This window comes from Schistocerca nitens, chromosome 9, assembly GCF_023898315.1.
Source record: "Schistocerca nitens isolate TAMUIC-IGC-003100 chromosome 9, iqSchNite1.1, whole genome shotgun sequence".
In the NCBI taxonomy this organism is placed as follows: Eukaryota; Metazoa; Arthropoda; class Insecta; order Orthoptera; family Acrididae; genus Schistocerca; species Schistocerca nitens.
Window position 1 is genome coordinate 387,773,225 of NC_064622.1, and position 27,253 is coordinate 387,800,477.

At 37.1% G+C, this 27,253-nt stretch overlaps 1 protein-coding gene across 1 annotated transcript in view; it reads right to left on the reverse strand.

Moving 5' to 3' along the window:
* The window catches only part of LOC126203689 (fatty acid synthase-like), a 469,334-nt gene that overhangs the window by 393,099 nt on the left and 48,982 nt on the right, over positions 1-27,253 (reverse strand). The window contains exons 4-5 of the mRNA XM_049938059.1: positions 17,845-18,012; positions 13,104-13,304 (exon numbers count right to left, since the gene is read on the reverse strand). Of these exons, the coding sequence (XP_049794016.1) occupies positions 13,104-13,304; positions 17,845-18,012 (369 nt within the window). The remainder of the gene's footprint in view (positions 1-13,103; positions 13,305-17,844; positions 18,013-27,253) is intronic.

A 27,253-nucleotide genomic window follows, 5' to 3' on the forward strand; every position in this document is an offset into this window, starting at 1 on the left:
GCAGTATATTAGAACTGTATATAGTTTTGGTACTAACAGTACTCTTGAGGTTGTGGATCAAAATGTCTTCACAATGTTTCCTAAAACTAGCCAACAGAGAATATGTGTAGACAGTCCAGTGAAATAAGATTTTTCTATTATGATGTGATTAATCTTGCCACGTCAAGCTAATCTTGCTAACAGAATAAAAAAATGGAGCTGGAATTGCTAAAGATGTTATTAGAATCATTGAAAATCTAAATGTATAAAGAGACAGTTGAAAGAAATGCAGAGTAGCATAACTAAGCAGTTCAAATAATAGAGGCAAGTTCTTTTTTAACATCAGACACAGCTAGCTTACACACACAGGGATGAGATGCTTGAAAGTCAAAATCGTACTGTTGGTGAACTTAAACAAGACCTTACACATTTCAGAGATGAATAATATTACAAATACACCAAGTTATCTACAGAAATAAGTAAACAAAACAAGAGCTTGATGCATGTGATCCCCTTAAAATAATAATAATAATAACAATATGAAGCACAATGAAGGAATTTTGTGAATGGGACAGAAATTGATAGACATGATGTACATGTACACACGAACGAATGATTACAATTTCAGAAAAATTGGATGATTTATTCAAGAGAAAGAGCTTCACAAATTGAGCAAGTAATTAACACAATGGTCCACCTCTGTCCCCTATGCATGCACTTATTTGATTTGCCATTGATTAATAGAATTGTTGGACATCCTCATGAGGAATGTCATGCTAAATTCTGTCCAAATGGCACTTTACATCATGAAAATCCTGAGTAGGTTGGAGGGTCCTGCCCATAATGCTCTAAAAGGTTCAATTATGGAGAGATCTGGTGATTGTGCTGGCCAAGGTATGGTTTGTCAAGTATCAAGACAAGCAGTACAAACTTTTGCTATGTGCAAGCAGTCACTACTTTGCTGAAACGTAAGCCCAGGATGACTTGCCATGAAGGACAAAAAAGTGAAGTGTAGAATATCGCTGATGTGTTGCTTTGCAATAAGGAAATCACGAATGACAACCAAAGGGCTACTGCTATGAAATGCCGATGATACAAACATTGCAATAAATAGCAAATCAAGTGCAGTCTTAGAAAGATCAGCTAATAAAATATTTGTGGACATTAATCACTGGTTCCTAGCCAATTCCTTGTCACTAAACTTTGAAAAAACACACTACATGCAGTTCAGAACTTGTAAGGGGTGTCCCACAAGTACATGCCTAACATATGATGACAAGCAGATAGAAGAAATGGACAGTGTTAAATTCTTGGGATTACAGCTTGATAATAAATTCAACTGGGAAAAGCACATCACAGAACTGCTGACGCGTCTTAACAAACCTCTATTTGCAATGCGAATTGTCTCAGACATAGGGGATATAAAACTGAAAAAGCTGGCATACTATGCTTACTTTCATTCCATAATATCATATGAGATTATTTTTTGGGGTAATTCATCAAGCCAAGCTTAAGTTTTCCGGGCGCAAAAACTTGCAGTAAGAGTTATATGTGGTGTGAATTCAAGAACATCCTGCAGAAGCCTGTTTAGGGAACTAGGGATACTAACTACTGCTTCCCAATACATTTAGTCTTTAATGAAATTTGTCATTAAAAATATATCACTTTTTCAAACCAACAGCTCAATTCATGGAATCAATACTAGAAATAAGAATAATCTTCACGAGGATTTAAAGCCACTTAGTCTTGTACAAAAAGGTGTGCATTATTCAGGAACACACATTTTCAATAACTTGCCAGCAGCCTTAAAAAGCTTAACAACCAATGAAATTCAGTTTAAGAGAAGCCTAAAGGATTTATTGGTGGCCAACTCCTTCTACTCCATTGATGAATTTCTCAGTAGAACCATCTGATTTGTGTGTGTATATATATATGTACAATATAACTTCTGCACAATTTCAGTGCAGTAATGTGTTCATTGTAAATAAGTGTTTGTGTGTGTGTGTGTGTGTGTGTATGTGTAAGTAAGTACAATCTAACTTCTACACCATTTCAGTGCAGTAAAGTGTTCATTGTAAATAAGTATTATAGTAGTTGTATTACACATTTATTACCTTATAGGTAAATTAAAAGAAACTTTTTTTATTTTAAATTCAGTGCATTAGTATTTGTAAAATGATTCTTTCATATAGTGTTCATTAAAAAATGATGATCATTCCACTTGGACTTGTGGAATGGTACATTAGATTATTTGTTTGAGTTGTAAATATTTGTCATGTATTGTTGTTTTTCTGACATGTTCTACATCCTGGAGGACCTCCTCACTATGGATCAATTGGAATGAAAGTAAATCTAATCAAAATCTAATCTAAAATGAAACGGCAGCCCAGCGCACCATTCCTGGCTGCTGGGTCATATGGCAGGCGACAGTTAAGATGCTCTGTTTTGTTGCCCTTCATGGCAAGCAATTCTGGGCAAGATAGTGCTCACCTGTTGGTTGTCTTTGTGTTTGACAAACCCTACGTTGGCCAGAAAGGTTACCAGATCCCTCCGCAGTTGAGACCGGTTTGACCATTATGGACAGAGCCCTCCAACTAGCTTTGGATTTCTACAATTTAATGCACCAATTGGACAGAATATGACATGTTATCCCGCAGGAGGACATCCAACAACTTTATCAATCAATGCCAAACCAAATAACTGTTTGCATAAAGGCCAGAGGTAGACCAACATGTTACTGACTTGCTCAATTTGTGATTTTCTTTCTCTTGAATAAATCATCCAGTTTCTCTGGTATTGTAATCAATTGTTTGTCTGTACATGTGCATCACATCTACCAATTTCTATCCCATTCAGACAATTTTTTCATGGTGTACTTTTTTATTTTTATTTATTTATTAATTTTTTTAAAGAGAATTAATATTGTAGAAAGTAACAGAGAGGATTTGAAGGTGCAAAAAATGGCTATCAAACAGGGAAAATTAACAGCACAAGTGACTCAGATTACAGATTATAGATCTGGTAACAGGAGGCAGTCACTGAGTGACCTTGAATGAAAGCAGTGTGGCAGTCCCAGATACGAGACCTGAATGCAACCCAAAGTGACTTGAAGCAAGTCTCTGAAGATAATTGAAATTTTCAGCCTGCCGTGCATGCACAACTGTGATATAAGTTATAATGAGCAAAAACAAGTGCACTTTCTGCAGAGCCTGCAACTGAATAAATTCAGACCTAAAGGATATGTCTGTCCCATTGTAATTATTAGGTATTTTAGAGATATACTACCTGCAACATGAACTGATGCTGAAACCATTTCTTATGTTGAAAATCATCTGAATGGAGATGCATATAACTGGGGAATGCAACAAGATATAGGAAGAATGACTTATGACTTTTTGGCACAGTACTGATCAAAATCTATGCACAATTGCATTATAGGTGGCTTGTATTATAAAGTGTACTCACAAAGTGGTGAAAGAAGATTAACAGGATTTTTGAGGAGAAGTTGGCAAGAACTGCTATTTAGATTAACATTTTGGAGAAAGGGGTATTGTTGAATGGGGCACAAGGCATATACCTTCAGAAATACAAAGACAATTAGACACAGACAAAGACAATACAGCTGATTGCGTGAGACTAATTTTCAGACAAAAACAGAATGAAGAACAAAAGATAACTAAGGACTTTTAGAGATTCATAATAGTGAAGTAATAATAGTAATAGACCAGAATCAAATCAGCATAGAGATGATAACAGGCCAATGTATAGGCACAACCAAATCGTCACCCACAATTTCGAGAGAGAAGTTTCAATGACCAATGAGGTGGAGAATTTTAGTGTAGGGCTTGGAGAGAAAATGTGAATGAAAACAGATCACATTCGGAGCATGAATGGTTTGATAACACAAGACCTGCTAACCAACAGAGACAAGAGATGAATGATGAGCCAGAAAACGAGCAGTTTTCAGAATAGGACCCATTCTCAAACTTTCTACAAAGGGGTAACATTTTAAAGCAATTATCACAGTAAAAATTATATAAAGAGAGAGTTAGGGCCAGAGCAGAGACAAGTCACAGTGATAAAGACAGAAGGCTTGAGAGGAAGAATTACTTATGATGAAGAAAGAGCAGTTAGAAAGAAAGCCATATACCTACTATTAAAGTGAAAGTATGTGGAGTAGAAACATGTATTCTCTTGGATTCTGAGAGTCAAGTGACAGCAGTTTCGAAGAAATTATATGACAAACTTTTGAGTAAAGATGCAGGTATTCCTGAATAACCAGTCAGCAGAGCCAAGATTGTAGGAGCGATGGGAGAACAAAGTAAACCTACTAAGCAGCAAATACTGTTGGACACTGAAATTGTAGAGCCAAAATATAGTGTTGACGCATGGAAATTCTACAGCTTTGTGAGATGATAATTATAGGTGTTGACTGGATGTCAGAGTGGGAAGTGAGTTTGAATTTTGCTAATGAACACATGGAAATAGATAATGAAACTACTACAGACATCCTCCAATTCAATGGTACAGCAACTACTATGAAAGATGCTAACTTTGCCAGAGTATGTGGTGTAAGGATAGAAGATCTGCATAGTGCTGAAGATGAAGTCCTACCCAATTCAGAAGGAGTTGTTTTTAATAAACAAAGTTCACAGAATTGAAAGAGTACAGGCTGATGTGAAAGATGAAGTATGCAATACGTTGTTCAGAAATGAAGATCTGTTCTCTATGTTATCAGGTAAGATTAGAGTACGGTCACAAGGATAAAGATTAGACCACACTATCCATGTTATTTCTCACCCACACCCAGCAACACAAGAAAAGAAGAAAGCTGTAGAAAAAAAACTACAGGAGACATTGTTGGCATGACAAATGGACAATCAAATCAGTTACAGCAATGAAAATAGTAGCAATAATTGAGTTTATATGTAGTTATTTGAGTGGTGAAATCTCAACACAGTAATTGAAATCTAACATACTGTGCTTAAATTTAAGCAGTGATGCCTAGGCTAAGTGCAAAAGAAATTGCACTATGTGTAGATAGGAGATGATAGAAATGCAAGGTACAACACTTCTGTCTGACTCCCCCCCCCCCCCCCCCCATTTATTTTGTGCATTACATGAATGGGAAGTGAGAATTTGGGACTGAGACAACCTAAAAATTGTTACATGTGTGCTGATGAATAGCGAAATAATGGGCCAAGTTCAGTCACCAGAGCTACATTGGTGATGATGCATAAGTGTTGAGCCATAATCAGCTAGAAACCTGCAAGGTCTTCACACCAGAACAGTCATAGGTTGGCAAAACTAGAGAACTGAGTCAAGAAACCAGAGCAGGTGACAAAGTGGACAGCTGATTGTTTGACTGGGGATGTGCTACAGTTTGATCCAACAGAGATTTAGAGCTCGCTTAGGACCTTCAAAGGCAAATATCTTATTAAGTGAGAGTGCACAGTGCTATTTATATGCATCTTTTTTCCAATAAACTTAAAAAAAAATTTAAAAAAATAGAGAAGAAGAAGAAGAACCAATTTTATTATCTTGAATAAATCTTCTCTTAATATTTTGTGATGTGTTGCTTAGAATTAGTAATTTGTCACTGAATAATTTAGTGAACAGCCAACAAATGAAACAGGCAGAGCAAAAGAATAATTTTCATGCACTGTATTATGTATGTAAACGGTTTGAATTTTCTACCTAATTTGTGGTGTACATTTGGTGTTTGAGTAAAGCAAGGAGCTCTCAAAAAGATAAGTTTCACAACCATTCAGCAAATGTTTCTAGAATTAAATTTCCACTCTACAGTGGAGTGTGCACTGATATGAAACTTACTGGCAGATTAAAACTGTGTGCCGGACCGAGACTCGAACTCGGGACCTTTGCCTTTCGCGGGCAAGCGCTCTACGCAGGAGAGCTTCTGTAAAGTTTGAAAGGTAGGAGACAAGGTATTGGCAGAATTAAAACTGTGAGGACAGGGTGTGAGTCGTGCTTGGGTAGCTCAGTCGGCAGAGTGCTTGCCCACGAAAGGCAAAGGTCCCGAGTTCGAGTCTCAGACCGGCACACAGTTTTAATCTGTCAGGAAGTTTCATTCAGCAAATGGTTCAAATGGCTCTGAGCACTATGGGACTTAACTTCTGAGGTCATCAGTCCCCTAGAACTTAGAACTACTTAAACCTAACTAACCTAAGGACATCACACATATCCATGCCCAAGGCAGGATTCGAACCTGCGACCGTAGCGGTCGCGCAGTTCGACTGTAGCGCCTAGAACTGCTCGGAACCATTCAGCATGATGAATAAAAGTTTCTATGAAAGGGTCTCATTTAAAGGAAACTGGTTTAAAGTCACGAAATGTTATACTTAGTCTAGTTATTTCTTGTATATCATGTCCATGTAACATTCACTTAAATTTTATACCTTTATGCCTGTGATTTGCACATGAAACTTTGGATTAAAGAATCTGTTTTTGCTTGAGTATCGGTAGTATTTTACTAGATATACTTGAACCAATAAAATGGTTAACGATTCTTACACTTGATTAATATTTTATTTTAGTGACTTAACATTTGCTTCTATGAAAATATCCAGTAAAACTGTTAAATATATATTTTAATATCTAAAATGTGAAAGAGTTCGTGTCAGCGTGTTGTCCAAAGGATTATAAAAGTGTAAAGCTATGAGTGAGGGCCTAGCCACAAGGGTACAGTCAAGGGGATTTGCATTCTGAGGATTTAAGTTCTGTTATTTTGCAAAAATTTACAATTCTGAAAAATAAAGAAGGGTGAGTGTGTAAGGGTACCGTTATGACACCCTTATTAGTAATCAGCCAAGATTACCATCTTTCATGAAATTCTGTCTTGTAGGCCTTCTAGAAGTTTCTAGAAGGAACGGTTTCATGCCAGCTGGAAGGGAGTGCCCTGTTAGGCTGCACTTGCTTGGGCAGTGACAGGAGACACAGTTCAGAGTTGAATGAGCCAATGATGAGGGCTGGATTGTGGCCACACTATCAAAGAAATTAGGACTGGTGGTGGAATATTTGTAGGTTTAAGATTTTGAGGAGTATAGTGAATAGTGGAAGTATTTCTGAAATTGCAGAGGAAGTGCTGTGAATATCTTAGTGAAGTTTCATAAATGGGAGGAGATATTATGGAATATTATGACAGTGGTCATCACTAATGTCCATGGAAGCTTCAATATTATCTATGGGACTGTCATCCTTATTGGCTATTATTTAGTGAGCTGAAGAAGTTCTATCATCAGCTAGTGAAACAGTTCATTCTTTATCATCAATAAACACTTCTGGGCTAAGTTGCCGTGGTCGATCTGTAAAACTTCTTCTCCCTAACGTTTCGTTCTCAACTACGGAGAACATCTTCGGAGGTGAGTCAACGACTGGCTGCTAGGAGCTGGGGCCGCCGCTTATATGGATATCGTAGAGGGCGCCACCGCACGTCACGTGGCGTCGATGTGCAGCTATCTCTGGCTATCGTCTGTTCTCTCGATTGCAGGCAATTGATTGTCACGTGATTGATGCAACGTCGACCGCCATATCTTATCCAATTTTAATCCTTCTTCTTTACGATTAATTCTTTATCAATGTAACTTCAAAGTTGAAACTTTTGCTGTGGCTAGATGGAATGAATATTATGAGACTGTGTGAGACAGACCCAGCACCATTTACTTATCTTGCTGATTTAACTGTGTTTCAATTGAGATGATTTATTATCATTCCAGTGACATCATTAAATGTAGATCTCTAAAAGCATAGGAAACATCATATAGGTTGGTTCTGGCACATGGCAGAATTCATCAGATGTCTACATATCTGGATCTAATCCTCACCCAATTTTCTCATCAGACCACTACCCAAGAGAATAAACTATTAAAAGCTAAATGGGGAGACTTCAAATGGCACAGGCAATACTTGTGAACAAAGCTTACTATGAAATGAACTTTACAACATACATGAATATGGTTATGTTTTATGCAATTGTTTTGGAGTCAACAGTTGCAGTACTTTAATATTATTGCACAACTCCAAGTAATATTAAGCTCCTATGAGCTAAAATCTTTTTTGAAAGTAAGCTCAAGAAGTTTTTGCTCAAAAAAATTTCTGATTTCTAGATGAATTCTGTAACTTCATCAGAAAAAACTTTCTGTGTTTCCCTATTTCAAAGATTTTTGCTGCTTTAAAATGACACACTTTTTGTATTCTGTAAGGCATGTAAATGGTTCCTATGTTTTAGAAATCAAAGTTCTGTGTTTTGTTTAGTAACTGAAAACTGCATTTTAACCTCTGTATGTGATCATTAATGACAAGAACATAACAATGAACTAGAGTAACAACTTGACTCATTCCACATCCACACATTATCAAGCAATAATAGCGCCGGCCATGGTGGCCGAGCGGTTCTAGGCGCTTCAGTCCAGAACCGTGTGACTGCTACAGCTGCAGGTTCGAATCCTGCCTTGGGCATGGATGTGTGTGATGTCCTTAGGTTAGTTAGGTTTAAGTAGTTCTAAGTTCTAGGGGAATGATGACCTCAGATGTTAAGTCCCATAGTGCCCAGAGCCATTTGAACCATTTTGAAGCAAGCAATAATACATCTAGTGAATGTGTATCACAATAAGTAATAGATAAATAAATATGATTTTAACAATGTAGGAAAAGACAGACCACTACTTAATGTAAAGAAGACACATTAAGTTGCAGTTAGGCACAACTGAAAGACGCTTAGATAAAGATTTCAGCCACAGCCTTCATCAGCATCTCTTTTGCTAATGAAGGCTTTTAATTGTGCCTGTCTGCAACTTAACATGTCTTCTTTATGGTAAGCAGCAATCTGTCTTTTCCTACATTGTTGATTTTCCTGCCTGGAGTTTCCATTGCTTAAATATAATTTTAGTTTCTGTAGAACAATTTTATGATCTACACATAGGTCTTGGCAGCATCACACAAATTGCCAACAGGAATTTTTGTTGCATAGTTCTAATAGAACTGAGTTTGTGAGATCATACATTTCATTTGCAATAAAGAAGCCAATACAGAAACCAAAATGTTCTGTTGTTAACAAATAATTCTCAGAAACATGGTTCAGTATTTTGTTGTAAGCTGCTTTCTCAAAAAAATTTTGACCATGAAAAGAAGTGAGATATGTCTATAATAAGTGGTCAGTTACTTATTTCCACTTACGTATATTGGTGTTTTACTTAAGTCTTTCTGGGAATGTTCCTTGACTACAAAGGTAAGTCAAGTAAGGCACTACCAAGTCAGCATAATATTTTAGTATTTTGTTAGTAATCTAATGATTTTTATAATCTCTCTAACAGATGAGATGGCATAACATTCTGGTGGTGGAATATGCACTGCTTGTTGAAATACAAGTTTATTGTATTTGTATTTGGTGGACATTTATTTTCCCTGCATTTTCAGCTACTGTTAGGAAGAATTCATTGAATTTAGTAGCCAATGACTTGAATCTCATATCCTCTGCCTCACTGCTACTGTCATCTGGGAGTTCAGTATGATTTGTCTTGCTTCATTTGTTTTACACCTAACAATGCTCCAAATTGTCCTTGCCTTGATCTTGGAATTTTAAATTTTTTGTGTACAGTATGTTTCTGTTGTTTGATGGCATGCTGAAATGTTTTGCAATATTGTTTGTAATATTTTTAAGTCTTGATTTCAGCTAGTTCTTCTTATTAAATAAAGCTTTTGTATAGGTGCTTCACACTTCACCAGTATTCTAAGATGGATCACACAAGTGTTTTGCAAGTAATCTCCTTTGTAGACGGACTGCATTTTCCCAGCACCTTACCAATGAACCAATGTCTGCCGCACTGTTTACCTTCTGCTGAGTCTCTGCAGCGATTCCATCTCATATTTCTGCATATTGTTACACTGATGTATTTGTATGAATTTAGTGGTTTCAAATATGATTCACTGATATTGTTGTCATAGAAAATTATATTTCTGTATTTTGTAAAGATCAAAATTTTACTTTTTTGAGCATTTAAAGCAAGTTGAAAATCTTAGCATTAGCTTGAAACCTTATCAAGATCTGACTGAATATTTACACAGCTTTTGTTTCAGAAGGTACTTCATTATCTGAGGGTTCAATCAGTAATGCAACACATTTTCTTTCTCAGCCAATCTCGGTAGAAAAAATGTGAAATTTGTAGTGGGCCATCATGGAATATTCCTGCTTCAGCCGCTATAGTTTTATGAAGCTCTGATTGGAGGTAGTGCTATATGTAGCCTTCAAAATAATGTCTGAACAGTGATGTGTTACAAGCAGAGAGCTGCCCTTGAGTTTGTTTTGGCAGAAAACCTGAGCATCACAGATATTTGTAGGTACTTGCAGAATGTCTACAGAGAACTGGTCTTGAACAAAAACATGGAGAGTCATTGGGTGAGGTGTCTGGCAATGTTGGACTGAGCGGACATTCTCATTCTAGGTGATCAACAGATAACAGTTAAACAACTCACTGCTCAACTGGACGTCAGTGTTGGCAGCACTGACACACTTGTCCACCTGTTGAAGTACTCAAAAGTGTGTGTCCGCTGGGTTCCTCGCCACCTAACAGAAGGCCACAGAGAGCAACAAAGACCACCTGTGCAGAACTGCTTGTGTGTTAAAGACTGATTGTGACAATTTTTTTGTCGAACACTGTCACAGGCAATGAAACATGAGTTAACCACTTAAACCAGAAACAAAACTGCAATCCATAAAAAAAGTTGAAAGTCATGTACTCAGTTGGTACAGTCATGGTGACAGTCTGCTGGAATTCTGAAAGGGCTATATAATGTTTGATATCCTCCATCACAATGCTATCCTCAGGAAATTGAAGAAATGTTTTCAGTGTGTTCATCACCACAAAAAAGCAAACGAACTTCTCCATGACAATTCAATCCCTCACACAAGCCTGACACACCCAAAAGGAGCTCAGAAAACTTCATTGGACTGTTCTTACTCTTCAATCCTACAGCCCAGAACTTGTACCTTTGGATTTTCATCTGTTTTGCCCAATGATGTATGCGCTCTGCTGGAAGCAGTACATGGATGATGGGGAGGTTACTGATGCAGCAAGACATTGGCTCCAACATTGATCAGTAGAGTGGTACCATGTAATCATACAGGCCCTCCCAGTAAGGTGATGTAAAGCCATTGCACTGAATAGAGATTATGTTGAAAAACCAGGTTTTGTAACAAAAAGAGTGGTGAATAATATGGTGTACTAGAATCCTGAATAAAACAATCTGCTTTCAGAAATAAAAGTGTTGCATTACTTATTGAACACTCTTTGTAGATAACAACATCATATGCAAAAAGTCTGGGGTTACCATTAATATTGTCTGGCAGGTCATTAATATACAGTATGAACAGCATGAGGTGTATCTGAAGTGATCCTAGATTTGTTAATGACTGTCAATCCAATATGAAATGCTCCATCTCCTTCCCATGAAATCTTCAATCCAGTCACAAATTTTGTTTGACATCACATATTATCATGTTTTCATTATCAAATATTTGTATGGCAGGTAGTGACAAGCTTTTTGGAGGTCAAGAAATATTGCATCCATTTGAGTGCATTGAACCAAGGCTTTTAGAATGTTATGTGAGAAATGTGTGAGCCGGGTGTTGTGTGATTGCTGTTTCCAGAATCTGTGCTGGTTGTCATGAAGGATTTAGGATCCCTGACAAATGTGCAAATGGAAGATAGGGACATATCAATAAGTATATGATCACCTACTTCCAGCAAGGATTAATGCTGTGGGAACACTACCTCTATCACAGACTAGACACATGAACTTCACATGGTTTTCTATAATGGACAAGTATAAGGCCACATGGTAGCGATTTCAGCTGTTCAGTTGCTGTTATCTTACTCATCTATACCTATGCATTCTGACCACCATGACTGGTTACTATGTGCATAATGTTATGAATAATGAAACTGCTGTTTCCACCACTGCTAGTCTTGATGAAACTGATTACTAAATGTGTGCTCATCAGGTAAGTAGTGGTTGGGCTTTATTCAATCTAATCAGGTTCTACCTAATACAAATTTCTGTTTTCACCTAGATTAATATACTGCTGAAAACTATAACTGTCTGTTCTATGGACTAATAGACAAATTTATTTTCAGTTAAAGAAGTTAATTGTCTTCACTAAACATTGTTGGCCCTAAGTGAGGGTTATAATATTGGTGATTAGATGGTCACAGCCATTTTCCTAGTTTTGGCACCAACAGCTGAACCAGCATCAAGACTTGATAAAGTAATTAATTAGTTCATCACTGTAGCAGTCTTAGCTGCTACCAACTGTCCTTAAATTACAGGCACTTAACGAGGGTCAAGAAGACTTACAGATATATCAAAAATGCCTTGTGCATCTTCAGGCAAGTGAGATTAAATGTCTGGATTGCCAATTTGTCTGTTTGCCGTCTGCATATCCTTGGTTATATTACTTGGTTCAAAAGTTATCCCTATTGCCTGATGCATCAATATTACTGTTGTCTGACATATTCTTCTTATCATCTGAACATTATTCCAAAAAATGCATATGGTAACAACAAGCTATGCATCTTGGATAATAAATTTCCAGAGGTTGAGACAAAAATTTAAATTCGTTTGTGAGTGTGGTAAATTGTATATTGAAAGTGTAATTAGGAAAAAGGCAGATTGCTACTTACCATAATGAAAACACATCAAGTTGCAGACAGGAACAATTAAAAGACATTTACATTAAGCCACAGTCTTTATCAGTCAAAGAGAGACACACACGTCATTTACACGTGCGCACGCGCTCACACACACACACAAGCACACCTCAACTCCCACCTGAAGTTTCCATTGTTTGAAAATGTAATTAGTGCTGTAGTGATATGCTTAGCCCTGGATAAGGTGGTGCACATACAAGCTTTAAGACTGTGTGACACCTCCCTGGCTGTAAAGCTAGAATATATGAAGAGCTTCTTCCAAAAATCAGTTTGAAATTGAATTAGACAAATACAAAAATTGTGTGGTAGGATATTAAATTGCAGAATTGTTATTCTCAGTCATGACAAATAACTTGTCATTTCCACTGAAATTTGTAAGTTAAGAGCTTTGTTTGTACTTACATTCATCGTCAAAACTTCTGCAGACACCATCCATACTAAGAACACCAAGATTTGCAAATTGTGCTGTGCTAAAATCATGGAGGCAAAAAGAGGCTCCTGACACAAGGGCAGCATCACATTTGCCAGTGCGTATAAGTTGATAGGCAGCATCCAGGGCAAACATACTTGAAGAGCATGCTGTATCAGCTATATATGCAGGTCCTGTCAAAATATAGATAGATGATAAGGAAATTTGTCTCCTTTCTTAATAACAGTAATAATAATAATAATAATAATAATAATTGTATTCAACATCAAATGATACAAAGATCATTCTTCTGAATTCATTAGTTTATAACAAGTAAATTCAGTATTATTATTATTATTTCCTTACACAATTACATTTTGCAACATATTGTGATATGGCCAGACAGGTTTACATAGCAAACTGCTTATAAGAGAGATCTGATTTGAAGGTGGGAACATTTCAGCTTAGCACCTAAGAAATACACTCTCGGGGAAAAGAAAAAAAAAAAAGAAAGAAAGGACCGAGAAGGAATTATCCAAATGGGATGGAAATTGGTAGATGTGATGTATATGTACAGACAAATGATTACAGTTTCACAAAAATTGGAAAGAGCTCCACCAACTGAGCAAGTCAATAACATGCTGGTTGATCTCTATCCCTTGCACAAGCAGTTATTTGATTGGTACTGATCGATTGCATGTTATCCTGAGGGATAGTATAACAAATTCTGCCCAGTTGGTGGATTAAATCAACAGAATCTCAAGCTGGTTCCAGGGCCCTGCCTATAATGCTACAATGGCAGAAACTCTCACCATATGCAGGTAAGCATTATCTTGCTGAATTCTAAGCTCAGGATGGCTTGCCATGAAGGGCAACAAAACTGGGTATATGAATATCATTGAGGTACTGCTGTGCTGTAAGGGTGCAATGGCTGACAATCAAAGGGGACCTGCTATGAAAATAAATGGGCCCCCCAGACCATTACTCCTGGTTGATGGACTGTATGGTGGGCAACAGTCAGGTTGATATCCAACCACCGTCCCAGACATCTCCAGACCTGTTTTCGACCTGGAATCTCATTGACTGGAGAAGAATTGTCTTCAGTGATGAACCTCATCTTGAACTGAGAAAATGACCAATGAACCCCAAGCTTTTGTCCCATAGTTCATACTGGAGGTGATAAGTGGTCCACAGTACATGAAGATCTTTGCAGTATTTGCTATGTTTGTGCATACTGCAATATATTTTTAGCCTCTTTGCTTGCCAGAGAGTGAACACGTATAGCCACTAAAGTGTATCTTATATTGTTATCCCCAGAACATTGAAAAAATCGGTAAACTTGTTCGACACTTTCCTTGTCAACTCCTGTTAACTCAGACACTGCTCTGATTGTTAAACGGCGATCTTGTCGAACAAGTTTACCGATTTTTTCAATGTTTCCATCAGTTTTTGCATACAATGGTCTGCCAGTGCGAGTGTCATCACTGGTGTCTTTGCGGCCATCTTTAAATCGTTTAAACCACTCAAACACTTGTGTTCGCAATAAACAATCATCGCCGTACACTTGTTGTAACATTACAAACATTTCACTTGCAGATTTTCCTAGTTTGAAACAAAATTTGATGTTAACACGCTGTTCTTTCTGTACACTCAACATTTTCCGACGCACAGACAAAACGTCAACTACTTAAAACAGACGCCACGGGCAGACTGAGTGCAGGAGGCAGATGAAACTCGAGCAGTAGGCGGAGCGAGAGTCACGTGACAGGCCACGTGACTTTCAGCCTTATTACATTCGTTTTATTGTTTCACCAGTACTAGTCTGGTTTTTTTCTAGCCACACCTCGTATGTTCAATAATTTCTTTAGGAGTATTATTATACTGACACAATCAAATGCCATTTCTCATGTGCAAGATGAGGAATTTACAAATACAAAAGAGGCCATACCATACACTGAGATATTAAATTACTAGATTAGCAACAGAGCAGATGATTTCTAATTTCAAATATAAATGTCTTTAACTTTTTCTGAATCACAAAAGTATAACGCTTTGGGGATGAAGACTAAATTCAGTTGTAAATGAATAAGTAATCCATAACTGTCCCTCACATCCTGTGACCTGTCAAAAGCATTTTATTTAGTAAATTATTAGATACCTTATGTAATCCAAAAATCTGTAAAATGAGAGGCACTAAACTAAAACTATTAACTATATCATGATTAATTAAGAGATGTGATAAAGTAATAATATGGCATGAGAAGAGTAATAAATATTTTTAAATGATGGCTTTTGTGCTGAAGAAATTAAATGCAGTGATCTGGCAACAGAAGACAGTATGTACAAAGTAAGATTGGACATCTGGGTGAACATAAAGATACTGAAAGACTGGAAAGAAGCCAACATTATTCCCACACATAAGAATGGTGACAAAAAGGTAAAAAGGTACTGTATAACTACAGAGGGAACTCACTACTACATCTTGGGCACAATATATTCTCTATATTGTTGTTGAGTGGGCTGGAAGAGCTGCTAGGGTCAAGAACTGGAAACTATCAAGCTGGTTTGCAAAATGGTAATAACCAAACCGAACAAATTTGTGGACTCAAAAGGATAGTGGAACACATTTGCAGGAAAGTTATAAGCACTGTAGTAACCTTAATGGTCTAAACCAAAACTTATGATTCTGCACACAGGAATGTGTTGTTGAATGTCCTTCATGCCAAACAAATGAACAAAGTAACACATGAATTAGTAAGGGTCATCTTGAAAGGCATGACTGCTACCATCAGGTACCAAAGCTGAGTGTCAGAAAGCTTTGAAATAAAGACAGGAGATTGTCATGCTGGTGGGCTCTCACTGATTGCATTCAACTTGTTGCTGGATTAAGTTATCCAACAGTGGAGACTGGTGAACAAAATCATGGCTATTGAAGGTGTACAAATTGTGTACAAAATAATACATAACACAACAGTAGACTGCCTAGCCTTTTCCAATAATATTCCAATGCTACATGAGAATGAAGATGCAAAAATGGCCCTGGGAAATCCTGTTGCTGTTGCATGCAAAAATGGGTGTAAGATAGCATACAATAAGACCAAGGTCCTGAAAGCAGTGACCAACTGGAAAGTTGAAGGCCAGATGGTGGAGAATGTGAACAGCTACTGTCACCTGGAGGAAAACATAACAGTCAATTTACAGGCTAACAGAATTATAGATAAGTCCCAGATACTGCAGAAACTGCAGTTGTGGCATGTCATATATTGATCAGACTATCAGGACTGTGTAGGACTGGCGACTGGGCATAAAGTGGTGCACATGCTTGCAACAGTTGAGCGAATCCACCATTGCAGAACATTGTATTGGCACCGGTCATCCTATGCAACGTAATAACACAGACATACTGGCATGCACTTCCAGCTATTGGTATAGTATTATTAAGGAACCTGTTGCAAATAAATTAGCAAGTAATCTTATAAGACATTTGCTTACTGTATTCGCAAAGTCAAGAAAATGAAGACACTGTCAAGGAGCACAGAAGTGTGTTGGTTAGTGACCAAAGAAGACAGGCAAAGTGCTCTGGATGTATTTCTACCTGGGTTCCCATCCAAGATGTCAAGGAAAATATGAACAGGTTTTCCAGTTATGTTACACACAACCATAATTTCTGCCATTACTCTAGCACAAATAGAATTTCACACATGTCTGTAAGAGTCGAGGAATGTGTTCAGATCCAAAGTGATGTGCTAAAGCTGCCACTGACTGGATAATAAATGTCAGGTCTGCAAAGTGCCACTGTGTGAGAATTGTGATTAACTGAGCCATCAAGAGAGAATGGGGAAAACACGGTATATCATGTCTCTGTGATGGATCCAATGGGCAATACTTCTGGTAAATACAAACACTGATCAACAGTGGCAGACTTTTGTATATCTGACGGTCTTCAAGGCAAAGATCTTTACTGCCATACCATTATAGTTTCCCCTGCAGGATTGTACTGCCTAAGGCCTTGGCAAAATACCAACATTTTTATTGTTTAGTTCTACTAGGACTGAGTTTATGAGATCACATATTACTTTGTCAGTAGAGAGGCCTTTACAGAAGCCAAATAATTGTTTTTAACAGGTTACTCTCAGAAAGATGGTCCAATATTCTATTATAAGTTACCTTCTCAAATTTTTTGAGACTACTGGAAGGAGAGAGATTGGTCTATAACTAGCAGCCAGTTGCTTATACACACTTTTGTGTACTAATATTACTACTGTGTACTTCAGTCTGTTAGCAAATACTCCTTGACTCATCAACATGTTACAAAGATAACCTCCAGGATGGCTTTACAAAGTTAGAATACAATTTTAATACTTTAACTAACACCACAGTCACACAACAATGGAAAATCTAAGATGAAATAATGTTATGACTCAATGTCTCCTCTTTATTATGGGTAGCTATTCATTCTTGTCAGAAGAGGTACTGCTATTTGGTGATATAATGATTTTTGTGATCTCTCTAAATAATGAAAGTAGTTTTCATTGAACCAACATCATATCTCTGGGTCACCCCAAGTACTTTTGCTTTTTTTGTTGTATTCATCTAATTCTCATACTGTTGTGTGATGTAACAATGATTCCTTTGTTGTGGTAATATATAAAATAGAAATGTTAGATGAACTCATCACAATGTCAAGCAAAAAATGACAAATAGCACACATGTAAAAAGAAATTCATAACTCACCATTTACTCCTAGCCAGTAGGCAATCATTCCAGCCTGCAATGCACGATTGCAGTACATCAGTCCTTTACCTACATTCTCGTTTGTAAAAGTGACCACCTCTGACTCACTAAATATGCCAGCTGTAATAACAGCCACACGTTTACCTCGTAAGGAGTGTGGATGGATTCCTGTAAATATCAGTTCAGGCTCAGCTCACAAAAAAATTGGCCATAGTTCTAAATAAATTTTAATGAAACTCTATCAATAACATCTGCAACATTTGATTCAGCGTATTCTTAGAAAGCTGATTAATAAAAAGAACAGTTAAAAATTATCACACAATGTGACTAAACAAAAAATGTTAAACTAACACATGCTAACAATGGAAAAAATGTTTGTAAAACAAAATATGCCCCTATGGGTCTTTGTAAGGTGACTTCAGGAAAAATCATAGATCATTTCCATGGAGCACTGATTTCTCAGGAAATTATGTTTTCATTTAGTGTGTAGAGAAAAAAGAAAAATATGAAACTGCTCAATGCAATAACTTCTACTTCGTACCAATCCTGGGATAATGATATAATATCTTTTGACTCAGAATTGTACTTGGTTGCAGCATATAAACTGCTTCAATGTTGTTCTAAGCAGAATTTATATGAAGTTATATTTTTTGTGAGAAGGATGGATGTATTTAGTGGGTTCTCAACTTGTGATTTATATTTTGTTAAATTTATTCTACACATCCATTTATTTACAAGCACATTAAGTAGATGCTTTTATTCAGTTCAAAACATTTGGTACATCTGTGATCATTTAATACTCGAGAAACATAACACACTTAGTTAAGATAGTATGTAATGCATACTTTGGTGTAAAAGTTGGTGATCAAAATTATTTCTTGGACCACTTAAAGTGTTTTCTATTTGTTTGGAAGAACTCTGACAGTGGTTTCAAGATAAGGAAGCATTTCCATTTCAGGGTAACAATGATTTGGACAGGACCTCAGAGTCACAGTGAGAAATGGGATTTTTGTTCACATGATACAGGTATGGCCTCAATTTTCAAAACAAAAAGGTGATATTTTATGCAAATCTGTCATCTGCTATATGCTATGCGCCTCACGGATCAGGTATGCCTACATCAAAAGAAGCTTTGAGAAAAAATAAAAAAATAAAATACTGCAAAAAGACTCAACATAAGGCCGTGGTGTGCAAAATGAAGCACAACCAAAGCAAACAGTGGACACTCAAGCATTCTGCAATGAATAATAATAAAGAGTCAAGTACTGTTCCAAACAAACATGTGCAAATTCAAAAACTTTCACTGAACGAAACATTACATGAATGTCATCCTTGCTGTCAATAAAAGGTCATTAGCTGCAATACTTTGAACTAACAAAGTGCTGATCAATTTTCAAACTGACACATGGTTGACAATTTTAAATGTTAACCTGCAGGCATACTGGAAGTTAGCAATCCCAAAGTTACCACACTTTCAAAGTTCACTGTTTAGTTAAAGCAATCAGGAGTTTGCAGTAAAAGGACAATTTTCAACAGATGTTACATATAAACAATTTATGAAACAGACTACATTTGTAGTTGTAAACTCAAATAAAACACAAATTTGCTAGGACTGGATCTCTTCAATACTTTGGGCTTCACTGTCCACAAGGAAGGAAATTAAAACTGACATTCTGAATGGAACGTTTAATCAGTTGTAAAACTTTGGTAATACTTTTTTTTCTAAAGCAATAAGCAGTGTCAAAGGTTACAAGGCACACATTGTGCTGAAGCCAAATACAGAGCCAACATTTTGGAAAGCATGTAACATTTCTTTTACACTGAAAAATAAACTTAAACAGGTACTTGCCCATCTTGAACAGAATGAGATTATCAAAACCATAATCAGGAGCTAATGGGCAATGCCAAACATAGTTGTATAGAAATTTAACAGCTCACTTAGAATCTGTGGGGATTTCAAAGCAATGGCTAATTATTGATAAACACCCTATTCCTAAGCCAGAAGACCTGACGTCAAAATTAGCCAGTGTTGTGCACTTTGCCAAGCTGAACCTTAAAAAAGCATATTTGCAAATTCCTTTGGATGAAGACAAACAAAGTTTCATGGTGATAAATCATCCATTTGGTCTCTATCATTACAAATGGTTAGCTTTCAGAATAGCCAGTGCACCAAGTTTGTTTCAGTGGTATTCATAAAAATGAATTCAGAAAACTCTGAATGCTGTGAACTACCTTTATGGCATTACTGTCTCAGGCACAACTCTAAAGGAACTCTAACTGAATTTCGAGTGTTTTCATAATTCTACATGTGCCAAATTTTAAATTCAACAAAGGCAAGGGCATGTTATTTCAATGTGAAATGTAATACTTAAGACATGTACTGTCTGCACATGGCATCAAGCTGACACTGTGCCACTCTGATTCCATTAAAAACCTTGTGGTTCCCGAAGACATCAAGCAATTGTTTTCCATCTTATGACAAATAAGTTATTATCAGAGGTTTCTCCCTCAGTGAACCATCACACAATTTGTTATGAAAAGGCACCAAATGGAGCAGTAACAGTGAATGCCAAGATGCATCTAACAAACTGAAACAATTTTTGCTTGATGCCATATGCCTTACAACAAATGACCAAACAAAATGCTCACAATTGCTGCAGATACTTCATATTATGGCATAGGCACTGCTCTGTCCCACTGACATCATCATGGTTTTGAACAACCAGCTGTGTTCACTTGAAAAACTCTGACAGTGACACAAAGAAATTACAGTCAGATTGAGAAGGAGCCTCTAGTGATTATATCTGCAGTCAAGAAATTTCATGATTACATTTATGGATGTAAATTTATCCTCCTCAATGACCACATGACCTGAGTCGAAACAAGGCCCCGGGAGTAGACAACATTCCATTAGAACTACTGATGGCCTTGTTTGAGAGCCAGTCCTGACAAAACTCTACCATCTGGTGAGCAAGATGTATGAAACAGGCGAAATACCCACAGACTTCAAGAAGAATATAATAATTCCAATCCCAAAGAAAGCAGGTGTTGACAGATGTGAAAATTACCGAACTATCAGTTTAATAAGTCACAGCTGCAAAATACTAACGCGAATTCTTTGCAGACGAATGGAAAAACTGGTAGAAGCGGACCTCGGGGAAGATCAGTTTGGATTCCATAGAAATGTTGGAACACGTGAGGCAATACTAACCTTACGACTTATCTTAGAAGAAAGATTAAGAAAAGGCAAACCTACGTTTCTAGCATTTGTAGACTTAGAGAAAGCTTTTGACAACGTTAACTGGAATACTCCCTTTCAAATTCTGAAGGTGGCAGGGGTAAAATACAAGGAGCGAAAGGCTATTTACAATTTGTACAGAAACCAGATGGCAGTTATAAGAGTCGAGGGGCATGAAAGGGAAGCAGTGGTTGGGAAAGGAGTGAGACAGGGTTGTAGCCTCTCCCCGATGTTATTCAATCTGTATATTGAGCAAGCAGTAAAGGAAACAAAAGAAAAATTCGGAGTAGGTATTAAAATTCATGGAGAAGAAGTAAAAACTTTGAGGTTCGCCGATGACATTGTAATTCTGTCAGAGACAGCAAAGGACTTGGAAGAGCAGTTGAACGGAATGGACAGTGTCTTGAAAGGAGGATATAAGATGAACATCAACAAAAGCAAAACGAGGATAATGGAATGTAGTCAAATTAAATCGGGTGATGCTGAGGGGATTAGATTAGGAAATGAGACACTTAAAGTAGTAAAGGAGTTTTGCTATTTAGGGAGTAAAATAACTGATGATGGTCGAAGTAGAGAGGATATAAAATGTATACTGGAAATGGCAAGGAAATCGTTTCTGAAGAAGAGAAATTTGTTAACATCGAGTATAGATTTAAGTGTCAGGAAGTCGTTTCTGAAAGTATTTGTATGGAGTGGAGCCATGTATGGAAGTGAAACATGGACGATAACCAGTTTGGACAAGAAGAGAATAGAAGCTTTCGAAATGTGGTGATACAGAAGAATGCTGAAGATAAGGTGGGTAGATCACGTAGCTAATGAGGAGGTATTTAATAGGATTGGGGAGAAGAGAAGTTTGTGGCACAACTTGACTAGAAGAAGGGATCGGTTGGTAGGACATGTTTTGAGGCATCAAGGGATCACAAATTTAGCATTGGAGGGCAGCGTGGAGGGTAAAAATCGTAGAGGGAGACCAAGAGATCAATACACTAAGCAGATTCAGAAGGATGTAGGTTGCAGTAGGTACTGGGAGATGAAGAAGCTTGCACAGGATAGAGTAGCATGGAGAGCTGCATCAAACCAGTCTCAGGACTGAAGACCACAACAACAACAACAATGACCACAAATCTTTAGTGGCTATCTTCAGATGAAATAACTAAGTAACTGTGTTCCTATACAGACAGATCACTGTTTGCAGTATTGGGTGCTACTTCTGTTGAATTACGACTACAAATTTTTACATCTGGTTGACAATATAAAATGCAACTGCAGATTTTCTTTCATGTTTTCCAATAAGGCAAGATTAAAGGACTCACTCTTTAGCTGATGTTTGTTTTTCAATAGTATCAGCTGTCAAGGCACTGTGGAAAATTTAATTGATGAATTTGTTTCTAAAGATCCTTTTTTGTCTAAGAACAAACAGAATATTCAAATGGAGTGGCCTAATGATAAGAAGTTACTTAATCAATCAGAGAGTAAATCATATTGGAATATGAGACATGAGCTTATAATGTACAAAGGTAACATAATATACATCCAGAATCAGGCAAGACAAGAGTGGTTATTCCTGCAGTGTTTAAATCTTAAGGTACTACAGTTGCTATATCAATGCCACTGAGGCATAATTCATACCAAACACATTGCCAGAGACCATTGATACAGGGAAAATATTTACAAAGACACTGAAATGATGTTGACTAAATAGCACTGCTATCAAAAATACCAGTCAGCTTCACCTTGGCAATATTTCCATGACCACAGGCATTAGGATCCTGATACATCTGCATACTTATTTTGCAGGATCATTTCTCAGCAGCTACTGGCTCGTCCTCATTGATGCTTTCTCCAAATTTTCGTTTGTGTCAGATAGACATTCAGCCTCTGTAAAAGGACTTCTCTACCAAAGGGTTGCCAAAATTTATTGTCTCTGACAATAGCACAAAATTTTCTTCTCAGGAATTTATATTATTGCAGAGTCTCCAGTGGAGAAACTACATGGAAGACCACACTGAACATTAATGTCAATTTTAAAGCCACTTCTACATTTCCTTGGTGAGCATGGACAATGGTCGCATCAATTTTTTTTTTTTTTTAACTTAATGGTACAGTATTTCTTTCAAGGTAAAAACATGAGACAAAGACATGGATACCAAGTATAGCCAAAGAGCAGCTCGGCAATGCTATTTTTAACCTTCGAGCAGTTGCACCTATGTATAAAGTACACCAACCACAAACAGCATTGTCTTGCACAATGACATTATTATTTACACTTATGACCCCATATCTATTCCTTCATTATTGCTTCAGCTAACACAGTTGATAAGTTGTGCTGTTATCTGTCCAAGTGAGCAGCAGTAATATGAAATAAGCAGTGAGCTAGATGAGAAAAAAATTATGATCTGTGCAAGAAAATGACCCAGATTATGAACTATCAGTGCAATCCCATAATGAGGCAATTGTCTATGACATAATTAGCAAACGAATAAGCAGGTGGCTGAGATCTGATGCAACTGTGCTACTTAATGCATCGAGTGGATCACTTCTGTCGGGTAACAGTTGTATGCAGCAACAGAGTGATTTAATGAATGTTTATTTTATTATTGTCTAATGAAACTGTGATTTAGCTCATATAATGTAAGTTTATTTTAATGTGGTTTAATTAAACTAAGATTCAACTGTGATTTTACTCATACTTGTTTCCTTAGGTAACATAAAGACACCTGCTCTATAAGTATGTACAGAGTACGCTAAGTGCCTGCTCGTGTTACAAAAAATGGTGCTCCTGCTCGAAGGTTAAGATTAAATATTCACACAAAATTGCAATGCGGCACATGCTCTCTCCTGCTTTGGCAGGCACGGGAATCCTTCAGTCAGAAAACTCAAAGCACAATGCGCCTTGGATGTATACATGCAGTTACGAACCAGCAGTTAAGATAGTTTAGTTCCATACCTGCAGTCAGCTCAGTACAGTACTCTGAAGGGTACCTTTCAACTTAGTAGTCACTATTTATGGAGAACTTCAACCATTTACAAGAGTGTTTATGCAATTTCATTCAGTTATAATTGCAATATGTAGACTGCCACGAGACATCAAAGTTAGTTAGGTATGATCTTGTTAGGTACAGGACATCAAGCACCACACATAAAACTGTACAAAAGTACCACTTTGTAACATAGTCCAAATAGATGTTACTTGTTATTTTGTTTTGTGTTGCCACATCTTTTTTATATTGCTGCCCTATGAGACAAGTGTTTATTTGCAAGTGTGCAAAATCAGCCACCATTAAGGAATCTAGCAGGGCAGCAGCTTTCTACTACCATGGATGCTTTGGCTGAATTAATGGTAATGAAATGAAATGTCGTGTGGCTAGGGCCTCCCGTTGGGTAGGCCGGTTGCCTGGTGCAAGTCTTTTGAGTTGATGCTACGTCGGCGACATGTCAATGGGAATGAGATGATGTCCCTGAGCATAGAAAATCTCCAACCCAGCCGGGAATCGAACCCGGGCCCCTCGGCATGACAGTCGATCACACTGACCGCTCAGATATCATGCTGAACTGAATTAATGGTAGCAATCAGTTACGAAATTTGCAACACCTTTAAAATACATTTTTATCAGCGAACAGATAATTTTGATATCCGGTTGTCATAGATATAAGCTGGCCATCTCGCAGGCAATGGTTCACATAGGCTTCAACACCAGCATTGTTATTGAACCTCTAACTTCCCAGAGCTTCTTTTATTGTATCAAAGACATAAAGTCACAGAGGGAAAGGTCTGGGCCATAGGGAGAATACTGAATTGTTTCCCAATAGAGCTATTCCAATTTTTGTTTGGTCAGGATTGCTGTAATGGGAGATGTGTTGTAGAAGAACCACTTTTCTCATCGATACTCCATGTCTTTTGTGATGATACGCCTGTCTGACCTTGCTCAAAATGTTACAGCAGCATTTATTGTCTGATATCTGTGCACAAGTCAGTATGTGACAAGCCTTGCTGGTCAAAAAAAAAGAAAGGCTTATCAACTGTCAGCTGTGGTGTAGATTGTCCCTTCTTTCTCCATTCTCTGCTCACTTCTTTTATTGATGATGCACCCACAGTTCATCATGGGTGAGAATATGAGTCAGAAACGAGTCTCCCTCTTCCTGAAATTTAGGCAAGTGATGCTCACACACCTAAGCTATAGCTCATCTGTGACATGGCAAAAGTGCTGCCGCTACTTATCCTAACTTCATCTTTAATTTTAGTGAACATCAAATGGCTGTTAACTTCAAGAAGTTATCGAACATGACAAACATTGTGATGCTGATGCAGAATCCATGATCAAGATCCTGATTCTCAACATGTTCATGACCCCACACAAATTACATGCGAGATCTTGAAAGTTTCTCTTCCTTGAAATGGTTTTGTGCCTTCCTGTGGAAGAAACTTGATAATAATGTAATGCACAATGTAGACCTCTTGCTTGGACACTGTGATAATGACCAATGACAGAAGCAAGCAGAATCACTTGACTGCCTTCCCCACTCCTCAAATAGCCTGCCCAACACTGATGGGAGTAGAAACCATGACATATCAATACTGTGTGCACAGGGCCAAGAGTCTCATTTATTTTTGATTTACCCTCATATACCTCAGGTGTAAATGAATAGATGTACAAAGTCTACTAATGACTTCCTGTTCATTTGTGCAGCTTTCAAGGAACTTTCAGGCATAACAACCTTTACTCGATTTTCTATTGACTGTCACATGCCTGTCTACTTCACATTACTCTGGGTCCAAAGACCTAAGAATTTAGTTTCATTACTATTTATCACAGATTGATTATTAAAGATTACAGGTGTTTGACATTTATATTATATGCAGTATGTAAAATTACTGGTACTGTGTTACTACTATTTGTAATTAGCTGATTTCGATGTACCATTCACTGAGCTGGTTCGTTGTGGCATTTATAATTTCTCAAAGATTGCCATTTTATTCAGTTCTTGTTATAAGTGTCATGCCATTAGCACAGTGTGTAGTATGCACCTCGACATTCAAAATCAGATCAATGGAGGTGGTTCCAGTAAAAGACCCATGTTAACATTTTGGTGACTGGAGCATCATGTAATAAGGATTCAGATATTAATTTCATTTTTGTGGTCATAAATATTAAGCTAACTCCTTGTAAATAGTGTTGTAAAGACTACAGAACAGGGAGCAGGAAGTAATTTTCAGTGGAGTCTAGATACTTTCAAAAAGTTATATTGTGGAAAAAAAAACCATCACCACTCATATTCCTTATTAATTTTTATTTTCATTTTCACTCACAAAATAATATTAAATACAATACAGAGGCATCACCACATTAAAAAATCAGTGACAGAAACTACATTTGTGGTTTGAACAGGTTTTTTTTTAAGTTAATGTGGTGAGCAGCTTATGCAAAGAGTTTCTTCAAAGTGGGTGGCTGTTAAATATGAGTGATATCAGTTCTTCAAAAAATTCATTTTTGAAAATGAAGTTTCACATGCATATGTGGAACCAAACATAGTAGTCAGGTCAATGGCGAATTATTTGCAATCTCCATATTTTTCTGTGACATGTTTACTTCACAATTCTTCGGCAGATACAGTTATATATGTTTACAAAGAAATGTCTTCCTCCAAGTCTATTATCTAAATCTGGAGTAAAAGCTTTGAAAGGCAGAACAACTATGCAGCCATACCAGTCCACTCTATGACTGAAGAAACTTCAAAAATATGATTTTAAGAACTGCGACAACTTTTCTATCTCTGCAAAGTCTTGGAATCTTGTTGCATATTCCTTACTTATATCTGACATTAAATTTGATACTACTGCAATGTCTGTTCCTGAATTATTTTTATATTCATGATTTATTGGAAAGTGAATAAATTATTGACTTGCAGTATTGTTTTCAAAGATACTCATTTCCTTGTAGTCTGATAATGAGTGCATTTAAATGTTTCATAAAGTCTTTTAGAAAAGCAAAAGCTAGCATACTGCATTTGTTTGATAGGAACTCCAAATCCTTCATTGCTTCTTGTGTATCCAAGTTGTCTAAGGAGGAGATTAGTTCTTTTATTTGCCAAAAATGTTCAGTCACTTGATCTTTACTTAACCAGGAAACAATGCTATGCTGCAGTAAGTCAGAATGCACTGAATCATGCTCA